General features: G+C 42.6%; 1 protein-coding gene across 1 annotated transcript in view; it reads left to right on the forward strand.

The window, feature by feature from the left end:
• Positions 1-2,747: 2,747 nt before the first annotated feature.
• The window catches only part of ARHGAP17 (Rho GTPase activating protein 17), a gene marked incomplete at its 5' end in the record, with an annotated part of 24,136 nt that continues 6,022 nt past the window's right edge, over positions 2,748-20,861 (forward strand). The window contains 17 exons of the mRNA XM_008940490.1: positions 2,748-2,787; positions 7,624-7,728; positions 8,535-8,611; positions 9,696-9,807; positions 10,004-10,080; positions 10,701-10,812; positions 11,363-11,431; positions 11,592-11,673; positions 13,756-13,883; positions 14,282-14,393; positions 14,964-15,045; positions 15,489-15,569; positions 16,299-16,412; positions 16,806-16,897; positions 17,038-17,194; positions 20,354-20,517; positions 20,611-20,683. Coding sequence (XP_008938738.1) covers positions 2,748-2,787; positions 7,624-7,728; positions 8,535-8,611; positions 9,696-9,807; positions 10,004-10,080; positions 10,701-10,812; positions 11,363-11,431; positions 11,592-11,673; positions 13,756-13,883; positions 14,282-14,393; positions 14,964-15,045; positions 15,489-15,569; positions 16,299-16,412; positions 16,806-16,897; positions 17,038-17,194; positions 20,354-20,517; positions 20,611-20,683 — 1,677 coding nt within the window. The remainder of the gene's footprint in view (positions 2,788-7,623; positions 7,729-8,534; positions 8,612-9,695; positions 9,808-10,003; positions 10,081-10,700; positions 10,813-11,362; positions 11,432-11,591; positions 11,674-13,755; positions 13,884-14,281; positions 14,394-14,963; positions 15,046-15,488; positions 15,570-16,298; positions 16,413-16,805; positions 16,898-17,037; positions 17,195-20,353; positions 20,518-20,610; positions 20,684-20,861) is intronic.

Here is a 20,861-nt window from a genome sequence, read left to right on the forward strand (position 1 = left end):
ATTGTTTGGGCTTCACATAATGATACATAGTCTGTGGGTAAGCTTGTTTAAAATGGAAATGAACTGCTCCTAGCACATCACTGAGCTGTGTTTGCTTTTCACGTGGATGGATATAAAAAAAAGGAGGGGAAGGAGAAATGAGACTTTTAATGAATCTAAAGTTGTGTGGAAACTCTCTCCTACTGTTGGATGGTTTTCAATTAAAGTTGTGGCTAAAGCCATTCAAAAGCACACGGTAACTTTATGGTAGTATAATGAGAGCTTCTGTTGAGCACAAATACAGAATAATATTAGAAAGAACATTGCTTCTTCTAAAGATAATTTATATAAAATGCATTTCATTATTCCAAATAGCTAACAGTGAATGTACAAAATCTAATAGTAATTTTGTTATTGCTGCATGGGTGGGAAACATTCTGTGAACTCTCTATCACTATTCTTCTGATGATCAGCAGTGTAGTGGTTTAATGATGTGTACATGTCCAGTTAGAAGTACTCTGAATGTTCTTAGAAGTTGTTTTGAGTTATGCCACCTGAGGTGGCTGGTTTATTTCTGAAGGCTGCTGCTTGGGTTGAGGTTGGGTGCTCTGCTGTGTCACATCTCTGCTGTGTCTGTTCTGTATCTCACTGATATGTGTGTCAGCATCCAGGGTGAGTGAACTCCTGAAACGCCTTCATCTAATCTGACTTTCTCTTACCCTGAGCCAAACTAAGGACAAGAGATCCACAGGGGAGTCAGTGCAAGCTTCAGTTGCATAATGCAGATGTAGAAACCAGCAGCTTTTTCTCTGAAACAATTTTAGGCCAAAGAAGGAAACTGAGACGTAGGTGAAGGTGGAGAAGGCAGCTGCTCTCCATGGCTTTTGCCATGGTGGTACATCCAGTGAATCCCTGTACATCGTGTGTGGCACTGTTGCTGCCTTGCTGTTTTTCCAGGTTCTCCTGGAAGGATGGAGCCCAGCTGCTGGAGCACTGCTGACCTGCCAAGCTTATCTCTTGTTAGTGCTGATGGCTTTAACTAGAAAATCTTAACATGGCTGGAACTGCAGGTGGCTGCTCTTAAATATCAAAATCGGCTCCTTTCTGGTAGGCTGTTTAGTTTACAGTAGCTGGATGTGTGGAAGGGAGGCTGTGGCTTTGCAGCCAGCTGCTGGGCAGTGAACAGCTCTGCTCAGGGCTGCCCCTCAAATCCAGGCTGGTGGGCAGCGTGCCACCCCAGTCAGGGTGGGACAACTCCTGCCTGCTACTGCAACTGGTGCCTTTCTACATGCACTGCTTGGACTGGCTCAGGGTCAAAGAGGAGCCCTTTGAGTGTCTCTTGGTGCAATACAGAGCTGGAGCCCTGGTAGCACTGTAGAGACCCTTTCTTAAAGGTTGTAGAGACCCTTTCTTAAAGGTGGGTAAGATTTAATTTCATGAAAGCTCAGTGAAAAGCATCCATTCACCTGTGGAAAACAGGGTGGAGGAGAAAATGGTATTTGAAACAAACAGCCATGTCAGCCATGGTAAATAGGACCCCTTCTTCATGAAGGGCACCTACACTATTAAGTTGAATTTTGAAAACAGAGGTGGCTTTGCTCTTACAGTCTGAGGGAGAGAAAACTCAGGCAGCTCAGGGATTTTCCTATGGAACCATCATCATGCACAGCACTATGTTCCTACAGAAATATTTAGTAGCTCAGTATTCTGTCAAACCAGTTAGCTGATGTGTGTAGTAGAATCATAGAATTGTTCTGGTTGGAAAAGACCTGCAAGATCATCAAGTCCAACTGTTAACGCAGCACTGCCAGGTTACTGCTCAGGTTTAGATTAAAATCTGTTTGGGAATGTGCTGCTATACCTGGAGTATTCTTACACTGTAGTTCTTCCATATGTCTGGTGGGATTTTGCAAGGAAAATAAATCAAATAATTGATCTCTAGCAGAACATAATTTCAATCAGACATAGTTATTTCAATTTGTGTGGAAGAGTTTATCGATTTTGTTTTCCTGAACAAATATTACAGTGCTTGTGGCTTATTTTACTACTGAAGTATTTAAGTGGCTTTTGTCTTAGTCTTACTGAGTTTTTGAGCATTACTGTATTCTAGCATTTAATTATTAAACACCTGATGGTTCAGAAGTAGTTCAAGCAGGTAATGTGCCATGAAATTGAATTCATGTGCCTTAAAAACAACTAACCAAACAAAAGAACTTTCAAGTTAAAATGAGTGAATATCCTCTTTGAAGGCATTTCACATCTTCTGTTGATGGAGCCTGATCAGGAGAGTTAACTTTCTGTGCATGACCAGTCTTGCAGTAGGTTATTAAACAGATTGCAGGATCAGAAGGAAGTCACTGTAGTAGATGAGGAATCTTGACAGCCACAGGGGAAACTCTGGACAGGAAAATAGAGCTCTGGAGTACCTCCAAGTCCTGTAGCAACAGACATGTAGCACAAGAGATCATGGGCAAGCTAAGTTTATCTTTCTCTATTTTATGGATGTAGCAAAAGGAGGATAAAGCAGCATTACAACAAATGAGTCAACACCAATCAAATCTGTGCCAAAGTTAAATAAATCAAAGTTTATGTGTAAACTGGGATTGGAACAAGGTGTGGAATGGTACGTGGGAAGGTTTGAGCGTGTGTCCTAATGGTCATAATGGGATTATAACTCAGAACTGAAGGGGTTTTGTTGAAAGCCTTGCAGCAGTCTTTGACCCTGAACATTCTAATGAGTCTGACAATGGTCCTTTTTCCTCCCCTAGGGCTGAGAAGACGGAAGTACTCAGTGAAGACCTGTTGCAGGTATTGTAACACATTAATATGTATTTATTTTTAATGCTTTTTGTGAAGTTTGAGCCTTCTGAGTTTTGTGGAGTACCTAGTGTGGGGGGAAAAAAAAGTGCAAATGACAGGAGTGAAAACAGGGATGTCTTTGGCTGACTTCTCAGCACCTAAACTGAAGATGTACTTGAGTTTTTCCTCTCAAATTGTGTCTGTTTCTGAATCCAGTGGTGTGGCTTGATAAAGTGAGGGAGGAAGCATTTTTGCTTTTAATTAGATGAACTACCTTGTTAAGCTTATGAACCATTAGTGTTAATGACTTGACAGTCTGTCTGGTGGGGGATGATGAGCTGGGGAGAGGCTGTGGTTGGGCACAGCTGCTTTCTGTCCTCATGTTTCTCTTGAAGAGGTCAGCTTGAAGTGCCAAAAAACATGCCAACTGCTTTCTAGTAGATAATGTCTTTTTTTTTTCCTTCCTGAGCACAGCTGGTTTCTGTCCTCATTTGTTTCTCTTGAAAAGGTCAGCTTGAACTTGAAGTGCCAAAAAACATGCCAACTGCTTTCTAGTAGATAATGTCTTTTTTTTTTCCTTCCTGAGAGTCTGGAATTGCTCTAAATTCAGCATACAGATGTTTAGCTTGTGATATTTGTTTTCAAATTCGCCACACTGACCACTGATTTGGTGTCAGACTTGTCATCTTTTTGAAAACATACTGTCTAATCAATCATTGCCTTTACAGTGGCATTTTAGTTGCAACTGTTAGTTTAACAAGATTGGCTGATTACGTGGAACAAATGTGACTCCAGACTTGTTCTGCATGGTGTCCTTCCTCTGGTTACTTTGTGAAAGACTTTTCAAACCACGAGAAGACAGACAGGCAGAGGGAGGCTCGCAGCTGGGGGCCTCCAGGGCTGTGGTGGTTGCACATTGCCTACAAAGCATCTTAGTATGCTGAAGTTCAGGACCTGTGCATGAAATGTGGATGTCAGACTAAATGATGCAAGTACTTTTGTTTCAGATCTCTCCAGCTGTTCAAACTGACGTAGAAGATGAGAGAATGTATCAGCCTTAAAACTTGAATTCAGCACAAATGCATTAAATCATCTTGAGGAATGGTGTAATGACCTGACCTGAAACATTTTACCCTGTTTTTCAGGGAGCTCCTTTATTCAAACCATAAATACCTTAGCAGTTTGACAATACTATTCTTAATTTCTGAAGAGATGTGAACAAATAAATGGCATAATGGATGTTTAAAACACCTTGATAGCATTCAAGGGCCCATCTGTTTTCTTGGTTAGCTGCAGAACAGCAACAAGAAGTGAAAGCCAAAAGTACTGCTGCTTGTTGCCAAAAAAATTTTGCAAGCAAGGCTTTCCCAGGCACAGAGCAGACTGGCTACACCCAAGTGGAAGAATTTACTCACTTGTTTGTTTGCTCTTGGGGGCTTGTGGAGGGGAGGGAGGCTCTTATCTAACTAAAGAGCTTAGAAGCATGGTACTGTTCACTTCATAAACATTTCACAGTGTTCTTTTTTATATTTAGCCCAAGCTTTGACATAGGATTGCCATAGCTTTTTTCTGTTTTCTAAAGTAGAATACTCCATTCCAAGTATGTCTGTTAAATGTGTTCCTGTCCAGAGACAAGGAATATAATTCAGTACTGGAAAGGCTTCTACAATAGCCCCACTTTCTGGCATGCCCTTGTAGTATATAATAAAGCAATTGTGTGATGTTTTGTACACTGAAGATGCCCTGTGGGTACAGACAGCATGGCCTGTAGGTCACACTTTCAGTTCAAAGGTAGCTTAATGGAGATTAATGTCCTTCATGCTTTTCCTGACATCTTTGAACTGAAAAGCAGATCAGAGAGAAGAGACCATTATTTTTGAGTGTTTTGGGGTCACATTCCTTCTATCAGTCATCTGCCCATTGAGTTTGGCATTCAGACTGCCTGGAAAGAGACTGTTGGGAATATTTTTGCTAAGGAGTCTTTCTAAGGAACACAAGCCACTGTGCATGGCTAAGAAGGGCTGGGTTAGTCTGCTGGGGTCTGTAAGATGGTTCAGTTACAGGATGTCACCACGTTTCAGGCGTGGAAACAAAACCAAACCTGCGTTCAGTATTTGAAGAAATCTTAACTATGTGACCAAGCAAAAATAAATACTTTAGGTTGTGTTGGTGGTACTTGATTTCTGTTGTCTTATCTTCAAAATAAATTCTTTTAGCTGCAGCAGTAGACCACAGCCAGTACCTTCTTGTCTGCTGTATCTTCCTGTGAACTTTCTTGAAGTGGACTTAATTTTCAGGTTTTTGATAACGTGCTCTGTGAATAAAAGGCAGTGCCTTGTGCTTTCAGAGCCATCCTTCTGGGGCAGTTTCTCTGCACCTTACTCTGCTGAAACAGATTTTTGCTAAGCTTTTTGAGCACCTCAAATTGGATTCATCTTGTGGCCATCAAGAGCTTTTAGTCCCTTTAAAGCCTCATATAGCCAGTGAAACTTCAGTCTCCTTACGCTGGTCCTCCTGCTCACCAGCCCTCCTATACTGGTTCTTGTTCACCCTCCCTTTGGACTTGCAAAGACCTCTGCTGGGCAGCCATGCAAGGCCAGCTTTGAGTGCTCCTCCAGGCTCAGCAGAACCTCTGCTCCCCTCTTCTGAGAGGAAACGGGGAGCCCTGTCCTGCACTTGCTTGTGTGCCCAGGACAGGGCTCCCAGGTCTGACAGCAGTGATGCTGTGCTGATCCTCACCAGGTCCCCATCTGCCTGTGCCTCCCTTCACTGGCATCTTTTTCCTCACAGCTTCTCCCAACCCACACTTCTGGAGGCTCCTCCTCTGTTTGGTCTATTCCTTCTACTAGTTGTAGTTTTTACTTGCTGTTTTCTTTAGGACCTAGTCACATCCTTCCAGTTGTATCCACTTCAGGGATATACATGTCCCATCACAGTAGTGCTGAGGAAACCTGTGGGGAGGAAAAAACAAATTCATTCATACTGGAACGTATAACATCCCAAATGAGAATTTCTAGCATTTGGGGTTTGTTAGGACACAGCAGTGTGCCTCCTCCAGACAAACCAACAGCGTGTCTCCTACTTGAAATCCAGGTGTGGTGGCCCCAGCAGGAGCTCACACAGGGCATAAATAGCACTAAAAATTACTATTCTGTCAGCTAATCTGTATTCATGACTGATAGGAAAGCTGTGAAGAATTATTGCCCTCCTGAAAATGTAGTAGGAGTGATTTCAGAGCTGTATCAGAAACTAGAGTTGGTTCAGTTTATTTCTAGAGATGAAATCTACTGTTTTCTTTGCTGTGCTTTTCAAATTAAAGCCTGTTCCAAAGGGCCACCTTATTCTTGGTGAGTCATCAAAATGCAGAGAAACCACATTCTTTTGGTGCTGTGCTTAGAGAGCTCATCATTTTGTTTGCTTTTGGGGTTCTTTGAAATAAAATAGTCCAAATGCCTTAAAATCCCTTAAAAGACCTGTTTATTAATGTGTATCTTTGTCCCATTCACAATCTGTGTATTAAACCATATTTCAAATATACTGTGACAAATGGAACTCTTGCTTGTACATTGATGCCTGGTTTTTCATCTCCATCCTCTCTGAACCCCATTTATCTCTCCCTGGAAATATTATTTTGCTTAGCATGTGGGAACTTTGTCCTTGTGTTTGACAGCTGGAGAAGGAAACAGTCGAAAGCTTGCAGTACATGTTTTTGGCCCAGTGTAAGGGAATGGTCAGGTTTGTCTTTAGCCTTCTACTTTAGGAGGTCCCAATGAAAGAATATGAGTTTTCCCACAGTTTTCTCCCTAAATGAGCATCTTGGGTATCTGCATGTGCAAATCCTCTCAGATGGCAAGTATGAACCCGAATCTCTTTTGCTGAGACAAAAAGTAGGAGCAATCATAGAATCCTTTAGGATGGAAGGGCCCTCCAAGATCATCAAGTCCAACCATTGAGCCATTAGGGCTCTAAAGTCCTCGGCTAAAACAGATCAGAATCTGTCAGGGCTGGAAGGGACCACACGGATCCCCCAGTTCCAACCCCTCTGCCATGAGCAGGGCCACCTCCCACTAGATCAGGCTGCCCAGAGCCTCCTCCAGCCTGGCCTTAAAGACCCCCAGGGATGGGGCCTCAACCACCTCCCTGGGCAACCCATCCCAGGGTCTCACCACTCTCCTGGGGAAGAACTTCTTCCTCACATCCAGCCTGAATCTACCCACTGCCAGCTTTGCCCCATTCCCCCCAGTCCTGTTGTTACTCGATAGCCTAAAAAGTCCCTCCCCAGCTTTCTTGTAGGCCCCCCTAAGATACTGGAAGGCCACAATAAGGTCCCCTCGGAGCCTTCTCCTCTCCAGACTGAACAGCCCCAACTCTCTCAGTCTGTCCTCCCAGCAGAGCTGCTCCAGCCCTCGGATCATTCTCGTGGCCCTTCTCTGGACACGCTCCAGCAGCTCCACGTCCCTCTTGTCCTGGGGGCTCCAGAACTGGATGCAGTGCTCCAGGGGGGGTCTCACCAGAGCAGAGTAGAGGGGGAGAATCACCTCCCTTGACCTGCTGGCCACACTTCTCTTGATGCATGTCTTTCTCTGTCTTCCAGTCTTTCCAGCATTGTGAGTTCTGCCTGAACTGCTGTGCCACCAAAGAAAAATGCAGTTTAAATCTCCTTCTGAGCATTTTTGCTGTCGGGCACTTCTGCTAAGCATCTGAATTTCTTGTAAGCCGTAGAGCTTGAGAAATATGCAACCCAGAGCTAAGTGTGGTACGGGAGGAAGATTTTCTGCTGAGGCCTGGAAAATAACTTCTGTTTTTTGTTTTGTTTTCCTCCTCTCTCCCCCTCCTGCTGCCTAGATCGAGAGACGTCTGGACACTGTGAGGTCCGTGTGCCACATTGCCCAGAAGCGATTAATCGCCTGTTTCCAGGGCCAGCATGGGACAGACCCTGACAAGAGGCATGTAAGTACCCTTCACCTTCAGCGCGCCTGCTGAGGCTGCTCTGAACACAGCCTGGCCTTTAAATACTGATCAGCAGCTATGCCTTGAGTTATCCAGGGGAAGGAGAACTGTACAGTCATCTCCCACGTTGACATTATTGGGTAAAATGCTCGCTAGCTGTGATTCCCCACCCAAACACAACAGCACAGCCTGGGAGGGTCAGGACACTCACTGGTTTCTGCAGCGTGCTGAGTGCTCCCAGCTGTCGTGAGACCCAGCTAAGAGGAGAGGACACTCTGCAATGCTGATCAGGCTCCTCACATTTACAGTTACCTTTGGGCACTGACGTCTCCAGTTTCCTGCACACGTTTGATTTCTGCCCCTCTTTAGCAAAGCCATGGGTAGGTTTTCTTAAAGAGTTAGAGCCACAAATAATTAATCCTCAGTTTTTTTATTTCTTTTATTGAATAATAGAGAGCCCCTGAAAACAAAGGCACACAGAATGAACCTCTGCAGCAAGAGAGGTGACAAGCTTCTTGCTTAGATCTCAGGTTAAAGCTCTTTACAGCTCTTTGGCAATAGCTGAGGTACCTTTTGGGCCGGTCACTCTGGCTAAGACTGAGAAGAAAATGCTTTTCTAAGTCTCTAAGAACTGAAATTTTGAGGCTTGAATCTTCTTGTGATTTGACATTTTCTTAAAGAATGAGCTGCATGTGTGTATAATAGAAACCATATGGAAGAAGAGAAAAATGTTAGAGGGGGATGTACTGGGAAAGTTGGAAAGGGTGAATAGTGCTAAACTAAGAACTGTTCCTTCTGCTCCATAGAAAAAACTTCCTCTAACAGCTCTTGCTCAAAATATGCAAGAAGGATCTGTCCAGCTAAGTGATGAAACTCTGTTGGGGTAAGTGTTTGGCTTTCTTTATAAGCTGCAGTCTCATTTTATTGCCTGCAGGACTCTAATTAGTGACTCTGGGTACACAAAGGCTGTTTTCAGTCTAATGAAACTAATATTTCTAGATCCTTTCTCTAATCCAAAGGGAGAAATAGTGAGCAAGCATTTCTTCTGGAGTGATTCTGGGGGCAAGTTTTAGTCTTGCTAACAGAGGATTCTGATTCTGTGCTATCTTAAAAGCTTCTGAAAATGCCTTTTATCCTTGTGGATGAGTAGAATCATTATCCCCATTTAAGACCTAAAATTTAGTGCAAATACTGCATGTTTGTGTTAATGACTTCAAATAATGCCACTTTGCATGAATGGCTTCCAGTTAAAATGATGCCAGTTTCCTTATCCTGGCAAGCACAGATTTGCAGCTTACAGGGAAGTGGCTGAGACAAATGAACACCAATGTGCTGAACTCCTCCAGCAAACGTTTCCTTGTTGCTGCTGGGAATTCTAATGGAGATGGTGCAGGATGACCTTAAAAACCTTGGTGTGCATTTCTGTGAGCTGTTGCAGGAGATTTAAACGTGGATAAAAATCTTAGAGAATGGGGATTTTCCTTGGAACAAGCTTAAAACAAAGGTCAAATCGTGGGTTTGGAACCTGAGACTGCTGCATATGTGATTGCTTAGCATTAAGGTGTTAAGACTCTTTCACATTAAAGGGGCTTAGGAGAAAATTAAATACTACTTTGAACAATGTTTCTGCCTCTGGTAAGATGGAAGGATAGGCTTAGAAAGAAATACTAACTTCCCTGCCCTTGGTGCCAGTATAATCACCTGGATGACTTAAAGCCTCCAAAAATGTTGTAATGGGTAAGGAATTTTAGAAGACAAAAGTTTAATAACATTCCTTGCCTATCCCAGATCTGCCCATGACAGCACAGAGCAGCTTGGTTTTATGCCATGAAATAATGCCTTGCTTTATACCACACCAAGCTTTCCAAAAGGGTAGCAGATGACAGAGGGGCCAGCACTGTTTCCTTTTGAATCTTGCTTCTGTGGTCAGTAGTAACTCACATTACAGCTTTCCCTAATTCTTAAAGGAAAATGCTGGATACGTGTGGTGATGCAGAGAATAAGCTGGCAATGGAGCTGTCTCAGCATGAAGTACAGATCGAAAGAGAAGTTTTAGATCCTCTCTGTGCACTAACAGAGGTGAGTCACTTGAGTCTGACTGAAGAAATAAATGGGGATTTATGTATAAACTGAGCAAAAAGGTTTTGTCTTGTTGCTAATAAAAATGTTTTAAGGAGTTGTGTAAATGTTGGGAAGGGGATATGAAGCCTACAAAGTGTAGTTTAATGCAACACACGATTTAAAATTAAATTTAAGCCTTGAATTCTCTTTTTAGACAGAGATCCCAAACATTCAGAAGCAGAGGAAGCAGCTTGCAAAGCTGGTGTTGGACTGGGATTCTGCAAGAGGGAGGTAAGATGTCATTTTAATTGCTAGTTCTATTCATGTTAACTTCTTGTTGGCATCTCATGGTGTCTGATCTGATGCTGGTAATTGCTTCTGAAATGCTGCTGTATGCATGTAAATACTTGGCTGAAAAAAGACAAACTTACATTTAGGTTATGCAAGAAAGGATTCCTGATTACTAGATCCAAGCAGAACCAAGGTTTTGCAGCTCTTATGTGCCTATGTATAATGGGGGAAATGCTGAAAACTCATCTTCCTTCCTGTTCACTCAAGTTGTCAACTTAAGGAATAGGATTCTAATTTCATAGCCATGCCAAGTGCTTTTACAGCATTATATTGACCCATCTCATTGGTAGGGTCCTGGGTTCTTCAGCTTCCCATTTAAACAGATTTAAACTGTGGTGATAATTTGTGGCATTTTCTGGGATTGTAGTTCTAACATTATACACCCGTGTTACAGACTGTCAGAATTGCTGGGTTTTGAACACCTCCCTTAGTTCTGCTGGGAAATCCCTGAAACTATTTTGGTTTGTTTGCTGTCAAAAGAAACCAATTTCAAGGGAGCCATAAATACTGATTCTCATTTAATGAGTTTTCACCAGATGACTGAAGCCTTTGCTCCACAGGTACAACCAAGCCCACAAGACATCAGGAACAAATTTTCAAGTGCATCCTTCAAAAATTGAGTCTCTTAAGGAAGAGATGGATGAAGCTGGAAATAAAGTAGAGCAATGCAAGGTATGAGGAGATGAGTGTCTGTCTGCCTGTCTTTTTGCTTCAGCTATGAGAAGCAACTGTCTTAGCCTTGACTGAAATGTTCAGGCTGTCTGTGTGCTTCAAGCCACTCAGTAGCCATGCAGTGTGGGCTACCTGGATGAAATGCAGGCTGCTGACATAGAAGGAACATTCTGCTACAGCTCTGAGCAGTTTGTTCCATTTCACTTCTTGGCTGCCAAATCCTGTTATGCTGCAGCTGAGCTGAGCACCAAAAACCTTTTAGCTGTACTTGTCTTTGTATGCAGAGGTTGGCTGTAAATAACAACTTGTCATACAGTCAAAGTGGTGACTTAAATGGGCAACTGCTTTTGCTATAGAAACCAAAATTAGGCATTTGGAAGGAATTTTGCTTGGAAGAACACCTGTATCAGAGTCAGTGGATTACTGGCTTCCTGTACTGCCTGCATCAATAGTTCAAACCTACTGCAGGCAAAATAAAATGTCTGTCTGTATAAGTTAAAATGCCCCTGTAAATTTGATGTAATGTTTTGCCTTCTTTTGTTTCCCAAAGGATCAGCTAGCAGCAGACATGTATAACTTTGTGTCCAAAGAAGGGGAGTATGCTAGATGTTTTGTTATGGTGAGTATTTTTTGGGTATGACTTTGATTGCAGCACATATATGTGTAGACACTCAGTTCTCAAAGATAATATTTTGTGTGCTAAACCTTCTAGTCTTGTGTTATGTGCTCATCAGAAGCTAATGCTCTTTTTGTTTTTAAAATGTGGCTTCTGTTCTCAGTTATTAGAAGCACAAGCAGATTACCATAGAAAAGCATTAGCAGTCATAGAAAAGGTCCTACCCGAAATTCAAGCCCATCAAGGTAAAGTAACCTGTGCTCTGGCTGATGCTTCTCCTTGCCTGTGCCACCTATGCACAATATTCTCCTCCTTTATCTTGATTCTCTTGCATGCAGACTTATATAATAAGACCATTTTGATCTGCTTAACAATTTTACATTCCCAAGCATAATTCCATCTTTGTGTTCTCTGGAGTTCTCCAGCCATATTTTAACACACTAATACAATACTAAGGATCTGTCTGATACCCAAGAGATTAAAGGAAGGATTTTTCTATTTGCTTGCACTTCTTCCTTGATATGATGTGACCTTTGCTAATTCCTACCTGGCTTTCTAGGCCAATGAAAGTTTTGCTGTGACTTAGGAGCTTTTTAGGGGCCTTGCTTCTTGAATTACTACGAGGTGAAAAAAAACCCTTTATATTAAGGAGCCTGACTCTTTTCCTTTGGTGCAGTCCCTTTTCCCAGTGTGCACACTGCACTACAGCTGGCTAACAGTGTTCACATTACTGTGCTGAGCAGCAGCAATTTAAAGCAAGTAATACAGCTTCATTTCTTCCACAAGCTATTGAGTTTTCCATTGTCAGGGGGAATTCAGATGTATTTTTAATGGTTTGGTAGAAAGGTGCACTGAAATTTCTGTCCTAAAGACTGGCTGTACCATCTCTTCATCTGCTAATTGCTTTGAACAAGAGGTAGGCTGAGAAAAATATATTCTAAGCTGAACAAGGCTCAGCTATCATCAGCTGTGGACCACATATGAAAGATGAACCAATTAAATGTATAAATAGGAGCATCTTGCTGAAAGGTGATGTGGAATATCTGCAGATCTGATGGGAGATGAGGTAACACAAACAAGCAGTGCTTACCCAGCATCAGGGCTGAGTGAAAGGTTCTCTGCTGACAGATTCAACTCCTTTAAAGTTTTTGCTGTTGCTTAGCTGCTTTGTACCAACTTTCCATATGACAAATGCCTCAGAGGGGAGGAGCCTTCCTAGAAGGTGGGCCAGGAGGCGTGGTGTCCACGTGGTCCAGTGTCCAGCACCTAAGTGTAGTGCATGACTTCAGCTGGAAAAATGAGGTGTGCCTCTCGTGGAGTGCTAATGAATGAGAGGAGCCAAGGCCTTGTGAGGGTACAGCTGATGTGGTTTTGTGAACAAAGAGGGTAAATAAAACCCTTTGCAGAAGCAGAGTGTGTCTTCACAAGACTCTTTGAAAGTCTTCATCTTTAGTGACCTTTTTTCCACATAAAAGGAGTAATATGTCTGTACTAACAATAACCTGTTACATCTGCATTTTTTCAATTAAGACAGGAGAAATGTGTGAAAAAATAAATTCTAGGCAACAAGAAATTCACGTTCAGTTGGGAGAAACTTGTGCAAATTTTGTCTTTCAGAGTTAAGCAACAATTGAGAGTTACATCTTCATTTCTTCAATTAAGACAGGAGAAATGGGTGAAAAAATAAATTCTAGGCAACAAATTCACGTTCAGTTGGGAGAAACTTGTGCAAATTTTGTCTTTCAGAGTTAAGCAACAATTGAGAAATTGAATTAAATTTACGCAAGTGTTGGTCATGGGCTTTTAATGTGGTAATTCTAATGCAAGATAGTGGGGCTCTTAACATCCGTTTTGTTTCCTGATTCCTTAAATCACAAATAAACTTTGTGTTAGCAGCTCAGTTTTCATGCAGCTTTTACACAGTTAAAACTAAGTTCAGCTGAGGTCCCATGATCCGGACAGAATTTTTCTCCAAGGTTCTTGCAAACCTTGAGCATGTTGGTGTCTTGGCAAATCAGAACTAACTTCCAGCCATGTGGTGGCACTTGTGTTGAGGCCTAGTGAGACAGGCACTTGCAGTCATACACAGGATTTTTGTGTGACATTCTCCCCAGAAGGATGCAGAAGTAATTTTTTTCTTCAACAACAACAGTTTCATTTTCTCTTTACTCGTGATACGAGCGACTTTACCAGTCAAGGGCTGTAAAATTCCTACTGTATTGTGCCAATTTCTCTGCTGTACTAGAGGCTTTCTTCTTTTCTTGCCTGGGACATAATTAAAGTGTTTGTTAGATATTTTGCTCAGTGTTTTGATACTCTCCAACTAGACAAATGGACTGAAAAACCAGCTTTTGGGACTCCCTTAGAAGAACACCTCAAGCGCAGCGGGCGTGAAATCGCCGTGCCTATTGAAGCCTGTGTGATGATGCTCTTGGAGACAGGCATGAGAGAGGAGGTGGGTAACACCAAATCACCTGCTGGGAGACAGGAAGGGAGAGCTCAAGCTCAGGGACTGCTGCCTCTACTTTTTAACAAGTTGCCTAAGAAATTTAGTTCATTAGCATAGATGATAAATCTTTTGCAGCAGAAGAACCTTCAGCATTAATGTTTCAGTATCTTTGAGATGAATGCACCTAGGATGAAAATTTAGGAATGGACCAAGGGGGAGAGGGCACTAGAACATTGTCAGATGGTGCTGAGTGATTCAGGAAGAGCCAGCTGGGGCCTGGCAGGCTCAGGGGGAGACACCAAACTTGAAAGTGTGCTGGGAGAGGCTGTCACACAGCTTGTGCTGTTCTGTGCTTGTGCTAACCTGTGGTTACCAGTCAAGTACTTCTGCTTTTTATTATGCAGGGCTTATTCAGAATTGCTGCTGGAGCCTCCAAGTTAAAAAAGCTGAAAGCTGCCTTGGACTGTTCCACTTCCCAGCTTGATGAATTTTACTCTGATCCCCATGCTGTTGCAGGTATTGTGAATGTTGTGACCAGCCAGGTATAAATTGGTAGAAGTTTATGCTGTTCATTTAACTGTTGACTTGCTGCAGGCCAAAGTGGTGTTCTCTACTCATTTTTCTGTGAATGAAAATAAATTGAAACTCCACTTCACTGCAGAACTTAACCCAGATATTAACACAGAAGTGTGGGGTGCATGTGCCCATCACACTTGATGTATTTGTGCCTGTGTGACAGAGCAGTGTTTAAAATTCTGGTGATCATAGTAATCCAGATGTCTTATCTCCTCTCTTGACAAGACAGTTAACATGATCAAGGGAAATTAGAGCTGTGTGTAGTCCTTCAATTAGGTCTTTGTTCTGAAGAGATGTTTCATAGTTTTACAGTACATTTCTGTCAATTTACAGTAGTTCCTAGAAGACCTTTTGTGTGAAGTTGAGCAGATAGACTGTGGAGGCATCAGGTCTTCCCAGTATTTCACTGGAACTTGGGTGCTACTGCATGGATAGAACTGCAAACCTGAGGACAGAATTTGAAGTGGAGACTGAGAGCATTGGCTGAAACCTGTTTGTTCTGCATTGCAGGTGCCTTGAAATCTTACTTGCGAGAGTTGCCAGAACCTTTGATGACTTACAGTCTGTATGAAGAATGGACACAAGCTGCCAAGTAAGCACCCTAAAAAGAGTTACATAGGAAAACATTCTACGTGTTTTTATCAAACTTGTTACTTCATGTATGAATTCAAAAGAAAGAGGCAAAGCTCACACAGTTTAAAGTCTCTTTTCTGCTCTAACAGATACATATTTAGTGTAACTACCAAATTATGTTAAATTTGGTAGCTTAGCACAACAGTGTGACCTATTTTGTGTTTAAACGTAAGGGCTGCTTCAGACTCTTGGCTGCAGAGTATCAATGCTTAAGCAGGTTGGTTTTTTTTTCATTGCAGGCAGAGATAATTCAGGGATTTGACTTGCAGGTTACTGAGGTCAAACCACTGTGTTTATTTGGCATAAATGCAAGGTTATGTGTTTCTCTCTTGGTTTGCTGCAGAAAGAGCCATTTTCTGATCTGAAAGTAAATGTAACGAGTTATTTTTCTTTCCCTTTCAGTATTCAGGACCAGGACAAGAAGCTACAAGAGCTGTGGAGGATTTGTAACAGATTACCTAAACCTTACCATGCTAACTTCAGGTATGTAGGAACATCTGTGGGCTTGCAGCACAGCTGCTTTGATGCCAGAGTACTTCACTGCAGAGCTGATTAACCAGAAGTCTGGCCCACGGTGGGTTTTCTTGGCACAGACAAAGGGTTTATACAAGGACATATTCTTTTATCCAGTAGTTGGTGTGTGTGGATGGTGGTAGATGTTTCCAGTCAAGTTATTTCACCACTGACTGTAGTGAAATAGTGATGCATAGAACCCTTCTGCTTAAGGGTCGTGCTGTTTGCCGTAGAACTGGACTTCTCACCAGCTGTGTTTGTCACTGTATTTTCTACTCTTAGGAATCACCAGGATGTATTTTACACGTGTTATTTTTCCCTTTGATTTTGCCTTTTGGGAATGATTTGGAACAAAACCAACTCTGGTGACTCCTAGAAGCATGAAAGCTCCATTACAGGGATATTTTTTTTTTCTAAACTAGTTTTTCTAAACTTTTTTTCCTGAAAAAAGTATGTAAATAATACCATAGTTCTGTATTTCCATATTTGCTAAGGTGCAAGCTCCTTTCTTTTCTACCCAGTTCAACTTTTATGATTCATGGGTAGAAGCTTAGTAGCATCTGCCAAGCAAGAAAGCAGTTCATCTTATTTCTGTTCTGCTGGGAGCTGTCTTTACAAGTTCTGGAATTTTTGCTTAGTTGCTTTCAATAAGAAATGCCCTTAGTTCCTGCCATCCAATGATTTCTTTCCTTTTTGTAGGTATTTAATCAAATTTTTGGCCAAGCTTGCACAGCACAGTGATGTGAATAAGATGACCCCCAGCAACGTCGCCATCGTCTTGGGCCCCAACTTGTTATGGGCAAAGACTGAAGGGTAGGTTGGTTTAGGAAAGCTATAAAGTAGAACTTCCATGAAGCTGTAGGATTTCTTTCAGGTTGCTTTAAATCATGTAGACTAGTCACAGCCTAAAAAAATATTTTATTTGCCTAAAAAAGATACTTCAAATGTTTTTCCAACCCGTGCCTCCAGATCCTTTTAGGCATGAGGCTTTTTGGGAGTGATTTCAAATGCCACGAATGTTACTGGATAGTCCAGATTTCATCAGTGTGACATTGCTCTTTATGTGGTACTTGGGAGTCTTGGTACCTCATGCTTAGCATCATTTGTCATTTAGGTAATATGAATTATTTTTCATTTTTCTTGATAGAACTATAATCTGTTATACAAATTTCTGTGTATAAACTGTTGTACAAATTTCTTCTGCAGATCCCTTGCTGAAATGGCAGCAGCAACTTCAGTCCACGTGGTAGCAGTTATTGAGCCAATTATTCAGCATGCAGACTGGTTCTTCCCTGGAGGTAAATTCTTGCTGTAGTGAAAACAGTTTTGTGTTTGTGATAGCCCCACACAGGTAAACCCCCAGCAGCTTTTTTGCAGTGAGGCACCGTTTTGTATGGGTGTATCTTAGGATGCATTCTTCTCTGTCTGCATCTTTCAGAGCAAGATTTCAACGTGTCTGGGGCATTTGTTGCAATCCCTGCTGTTAATTCAAATCACTTGTCACACACTGGGAACGAGTACGAGTGTGGGACGCTGGAACGGAAGAGGCCTGTCAGCATGACTGTGATGGAAGGGGATCTCCTGAAGAAGGAAGGGTAGGTTTCATTCTTGGATTGGGTTTCCATGATTATCCCACTCCTGAGAGCTGGACTACTAAGGAGGCTGCAGTAGGACATGCTTTTCTTGGGCTCAGGAGGAGAATTTCATGGAGATGCTGTAGATAACAATAGTGATTTATTTCCCTCTGTGTTGTTGCAGCCTGAGGAAGGTTCAAAGGTAATGTCCTGGTATTTGCTCCCAGCTACACTCTATGCATCAAAAAACCAAGCAGATAATTTCTGCTTCCAGATGCCATTCTCCTGTTACAGATTTGGGGGGTCTAAAATCACTGAAACAGAAGCGTGGGTAGTAGCATCTGTCAGTATCTAACTTCTGATATTCCATGGCTTCTTTTTCAAAGCCCATAAGCTGAGGTGGTGTTACCTGGTGCCTTCATGGTAAGACTTCTGAGTTGATGATGGTACAGTATACCACAGCCAACAGTAGAATGCTAAAAAGTAAAAGTAAAACGTGCTGTTTTCCCATATAACATGTAGAGTAACGTTCATCTCTTATCACTCATATCATGACAATTAAGTGATGTCCTGTTTTGTTTTTAGCTGTTTATGCAAATGTTAAATGGTTGCCCGAATGTTAACTGTGGCCAGCCACATGCAAAAGTATCAGCACTGACAGAGAAAGAAGAAAATCAATTCAGGATTCATTGTCTTTAACACAACGTGAATAAAATTAAATTCTAGACTGAATGTGCTGTATGAATTTTAAAATCTGTTAGACTTGCAGTTCATTTGTCCATAGTTCTCCTTCAAACACAAATCACAGCATATATCCAGTGGCTTTTCTTGTCTGTTCTGAAGTCTGTACAGCAGCTTAGTGTGTAATAGAAACAAAATTCATATGGCAAAATATATTCAGTGAGGAGATACCCTGGTGTGTAAGGAAATCTGTGTATTCACACGTAAAATCACTGAGCAGATTGACCTCATTGTCATCAATGTCTGTCTTCAGATGTACCTGAGTAGTTTGTTCCACTTAGGTTTAGCTTACCCCCTGTGTGGGTAAGCCAAACAGTGTTGCATGTCTTAACATTAATGGTGTTTTATGCAGAAAGTTGAAGCTTTCCTTGTTGCTGCTTTGCATGCTGAGCAGCAGGGGCTGCGTGTGTCCCCGTGGGTTATAACGTGCCCTTGTCCTGTTGCTTGAGTTCCCTGGTGTGGGCTGGCGTGGTGTGTTTACTCTCTCTTCTTTCTGTAGCTTTGGTGTCAAGGTTATGGAGTTCCAAGCGAATCCCAGGAGATGTGGCACTATAAATAGAAAGCACACATCCCCAGCTTTCCAGCCACCCCTTCCACCCACGGAGCCTGGCCTGCTGGCTCAGCCGGGAGCGGAGCAGCACCCGCAAGGTTCTGTGGCTGAAACAAGCCCCGTGGGTGCTGGTTTTGCTCTCTCTGCTGGCACAGCAGAACAGTTACAAGGCCAAGGAAATGAGGATGTCAGGTAAGAGGCTTGGCTTCTGCTGGCAGGGGCTTCGCAGGCTGCTGCAGCAGCAAACTGATGTTGGCTGATCTGCTTCTCAAGGCACCTCTTCCGACTGCCCTGCACGTGTGGAGCCTCTTCAGGCGTGGGCAGGAGCACTCTGCAGGAGCTCTCTCCATGCATATTGTTGCAGAACTGACCTTCTAAAATAACATACATTGTGCTGTATGTCCCAGAATGGAGCTTCTAAAATAAAAGAATTCTTGGAGGGGAAAAAAAGATGATTAGAAATACTGAAAAACCTCTGTACTTCTCCAACCCATGTTGACCTTGCCAAGTTATACTCCAGAGGTGTCCACACAGTGTGACTATCAGTTTGCTGCTGAAAACCAAAAGCTGCCAGTGGCAATACTAGCAACCTGTTGTCTTGTTGTTATTTGTATGTGTTATCTGGATTTGTCTTTTGGGTTTGTTTGTCTGTAGCAAGTGTTAGTGATGACCAGACTTGATAGAAAACTGGAAGTTGATTTATCATACTCCAATATTAGCTTCATTAGGACGAGCACATACTGAGGTTTTTTTTGCTACTTAATTACTGTTGAAACCCCATGCAATCATGTTCCCAGCAGCAGTATATATGGGCTCCAAGCCTGGCTGTAGTAGCCTTGACTCTTCCTTTCATGTGTGGTGAAAGCAGCACTTTGCTTTAAATATTCCTGTGGTCTGAGAGACAGAACAAAAACCACGTGTAAAGGCTGTAGTGTTCTCCAGACATCAGCCTCTTGCACTATCTTGCAGTAAAGCAGCCCCATGGAGCTCCATGCAGCACTGACTCCTTTGCACATGGCTTTTGTTCTCAGGTGACATTTTTACAAGAGCAACTTCTCATTTGGGAATCCCCCAGACCAGTGTTTCCTCCACAGGTGTCTTTCGTGGCGTCGGCAGCTAAAACGAAACCTTGAGAGCAGAGTCTAAAAGCCACGTTTAAAATCTGCACAAACTCTGCATTCAAGTGCTTGCAACTTATTAACAGCATCTGGGGAAATTGGGATTGCAGTGTGCCAGTAAAAGTGACTGAAAGGTCTTTTTGAGATGAATAAGATGCTGCAAGAGACTATAGGGACTATATGAGGACTACATCTGCTTCACCCACAGACTATCCATAGCAAGTTGGTCCATGTCCTTTTGTAGGTGTTTTTTTCTCAGCAGAGCTTCCCAGATTGCCATCACTTGGTTGTTAGATGCTAGGTCTGCCAGAAAACTGCCAGTGAATTGGATGTGATGCTGTGACAGAAAAGGCTAACTAGGGGGGGATAGGAACCTGTGAATGAGGAGACTGGAGAAGTAAATTTGTCAGCTTTGATGTTGGGAGTCTGTTTTTAAAGGACCTGCAAATCCACTGCAGGTCCATTAACGTGGGGACTGTGCTCCTGAGTACCCCTCATGCATTCAGACAGGCACTGTGACACTGCAGAAGTGCTGGGGTTCCTGGTGTAATGTTGGTAGCTAATGGTTTGCACATTCTTGCCTAAAGCCCACGTGTCAGAAGAGCTGTGGCACTGTCCAGGCTGTCAGTAAACAGCGGCCAGCACAGAAGGTTCTCTGAAGCCTTTGAGGCTCAGAACTCTAGCAGAGGTTGTAATGTAAACCTGAACGGGTGCAGCTGATGTTGTTAGGGCATTACAATCATCTTCTAACTTAGGATTTTTAATTTTCAGTACCTCAAAATCTAAGGACAACTCATCTTCAGCTACTCCTCCATCCGTGAGGAACGGTGGGCACGCGGGCACTGTGCAGAGCCAGTCCACAAGCAGCACTAATCAGCTTTCTGTTAATCAGCCACAGAATGCGGCGGGTCCCAGTCCACATTTAATGAGGAGAGGTGAGTGTTTCATTTGGTTTGCAAGTTCCAATTCTTTATCTGCTGCAGAAACGCTTAGTAAAATAACTATCAGTATCTCTTCCTTTATTGCAGACAATGATTTAATTTGCTTGCATCTCCCTAAGGAAATGCATCTTTGGGCTTTTGGCTTGTTTCATGAGTGCTGGTAGTGATGTTACTAATGCTGCTGAACAGAATCACTCAGACCTGGCTAGTAAACCCGGGTACACATTTCTGTGCTTCCTATCGATACCATTTCTATTTGATAATCCAGCATTTTACTTTGATAATGGACTTGAGTGTTCTTTTGTGCTGCTGATTTCTTTCCTCCGGGAGCTGGGTTT

This window comes from Merops nubicus, unplaced genomic scaffold (genome assembly GCF_000691845.1).
Source record: "Merops nubicus isolate BGI_N331 unplaced genomic scaffold, ASM69184v1 scaffold14665, whole genome shotgun sequence".
Taxonomy (NCBI): Eukaryota; Metazoa; Chordata; class Aves; order Coraciiformes; family Meropidae; genus Merops; species Merops nubicus.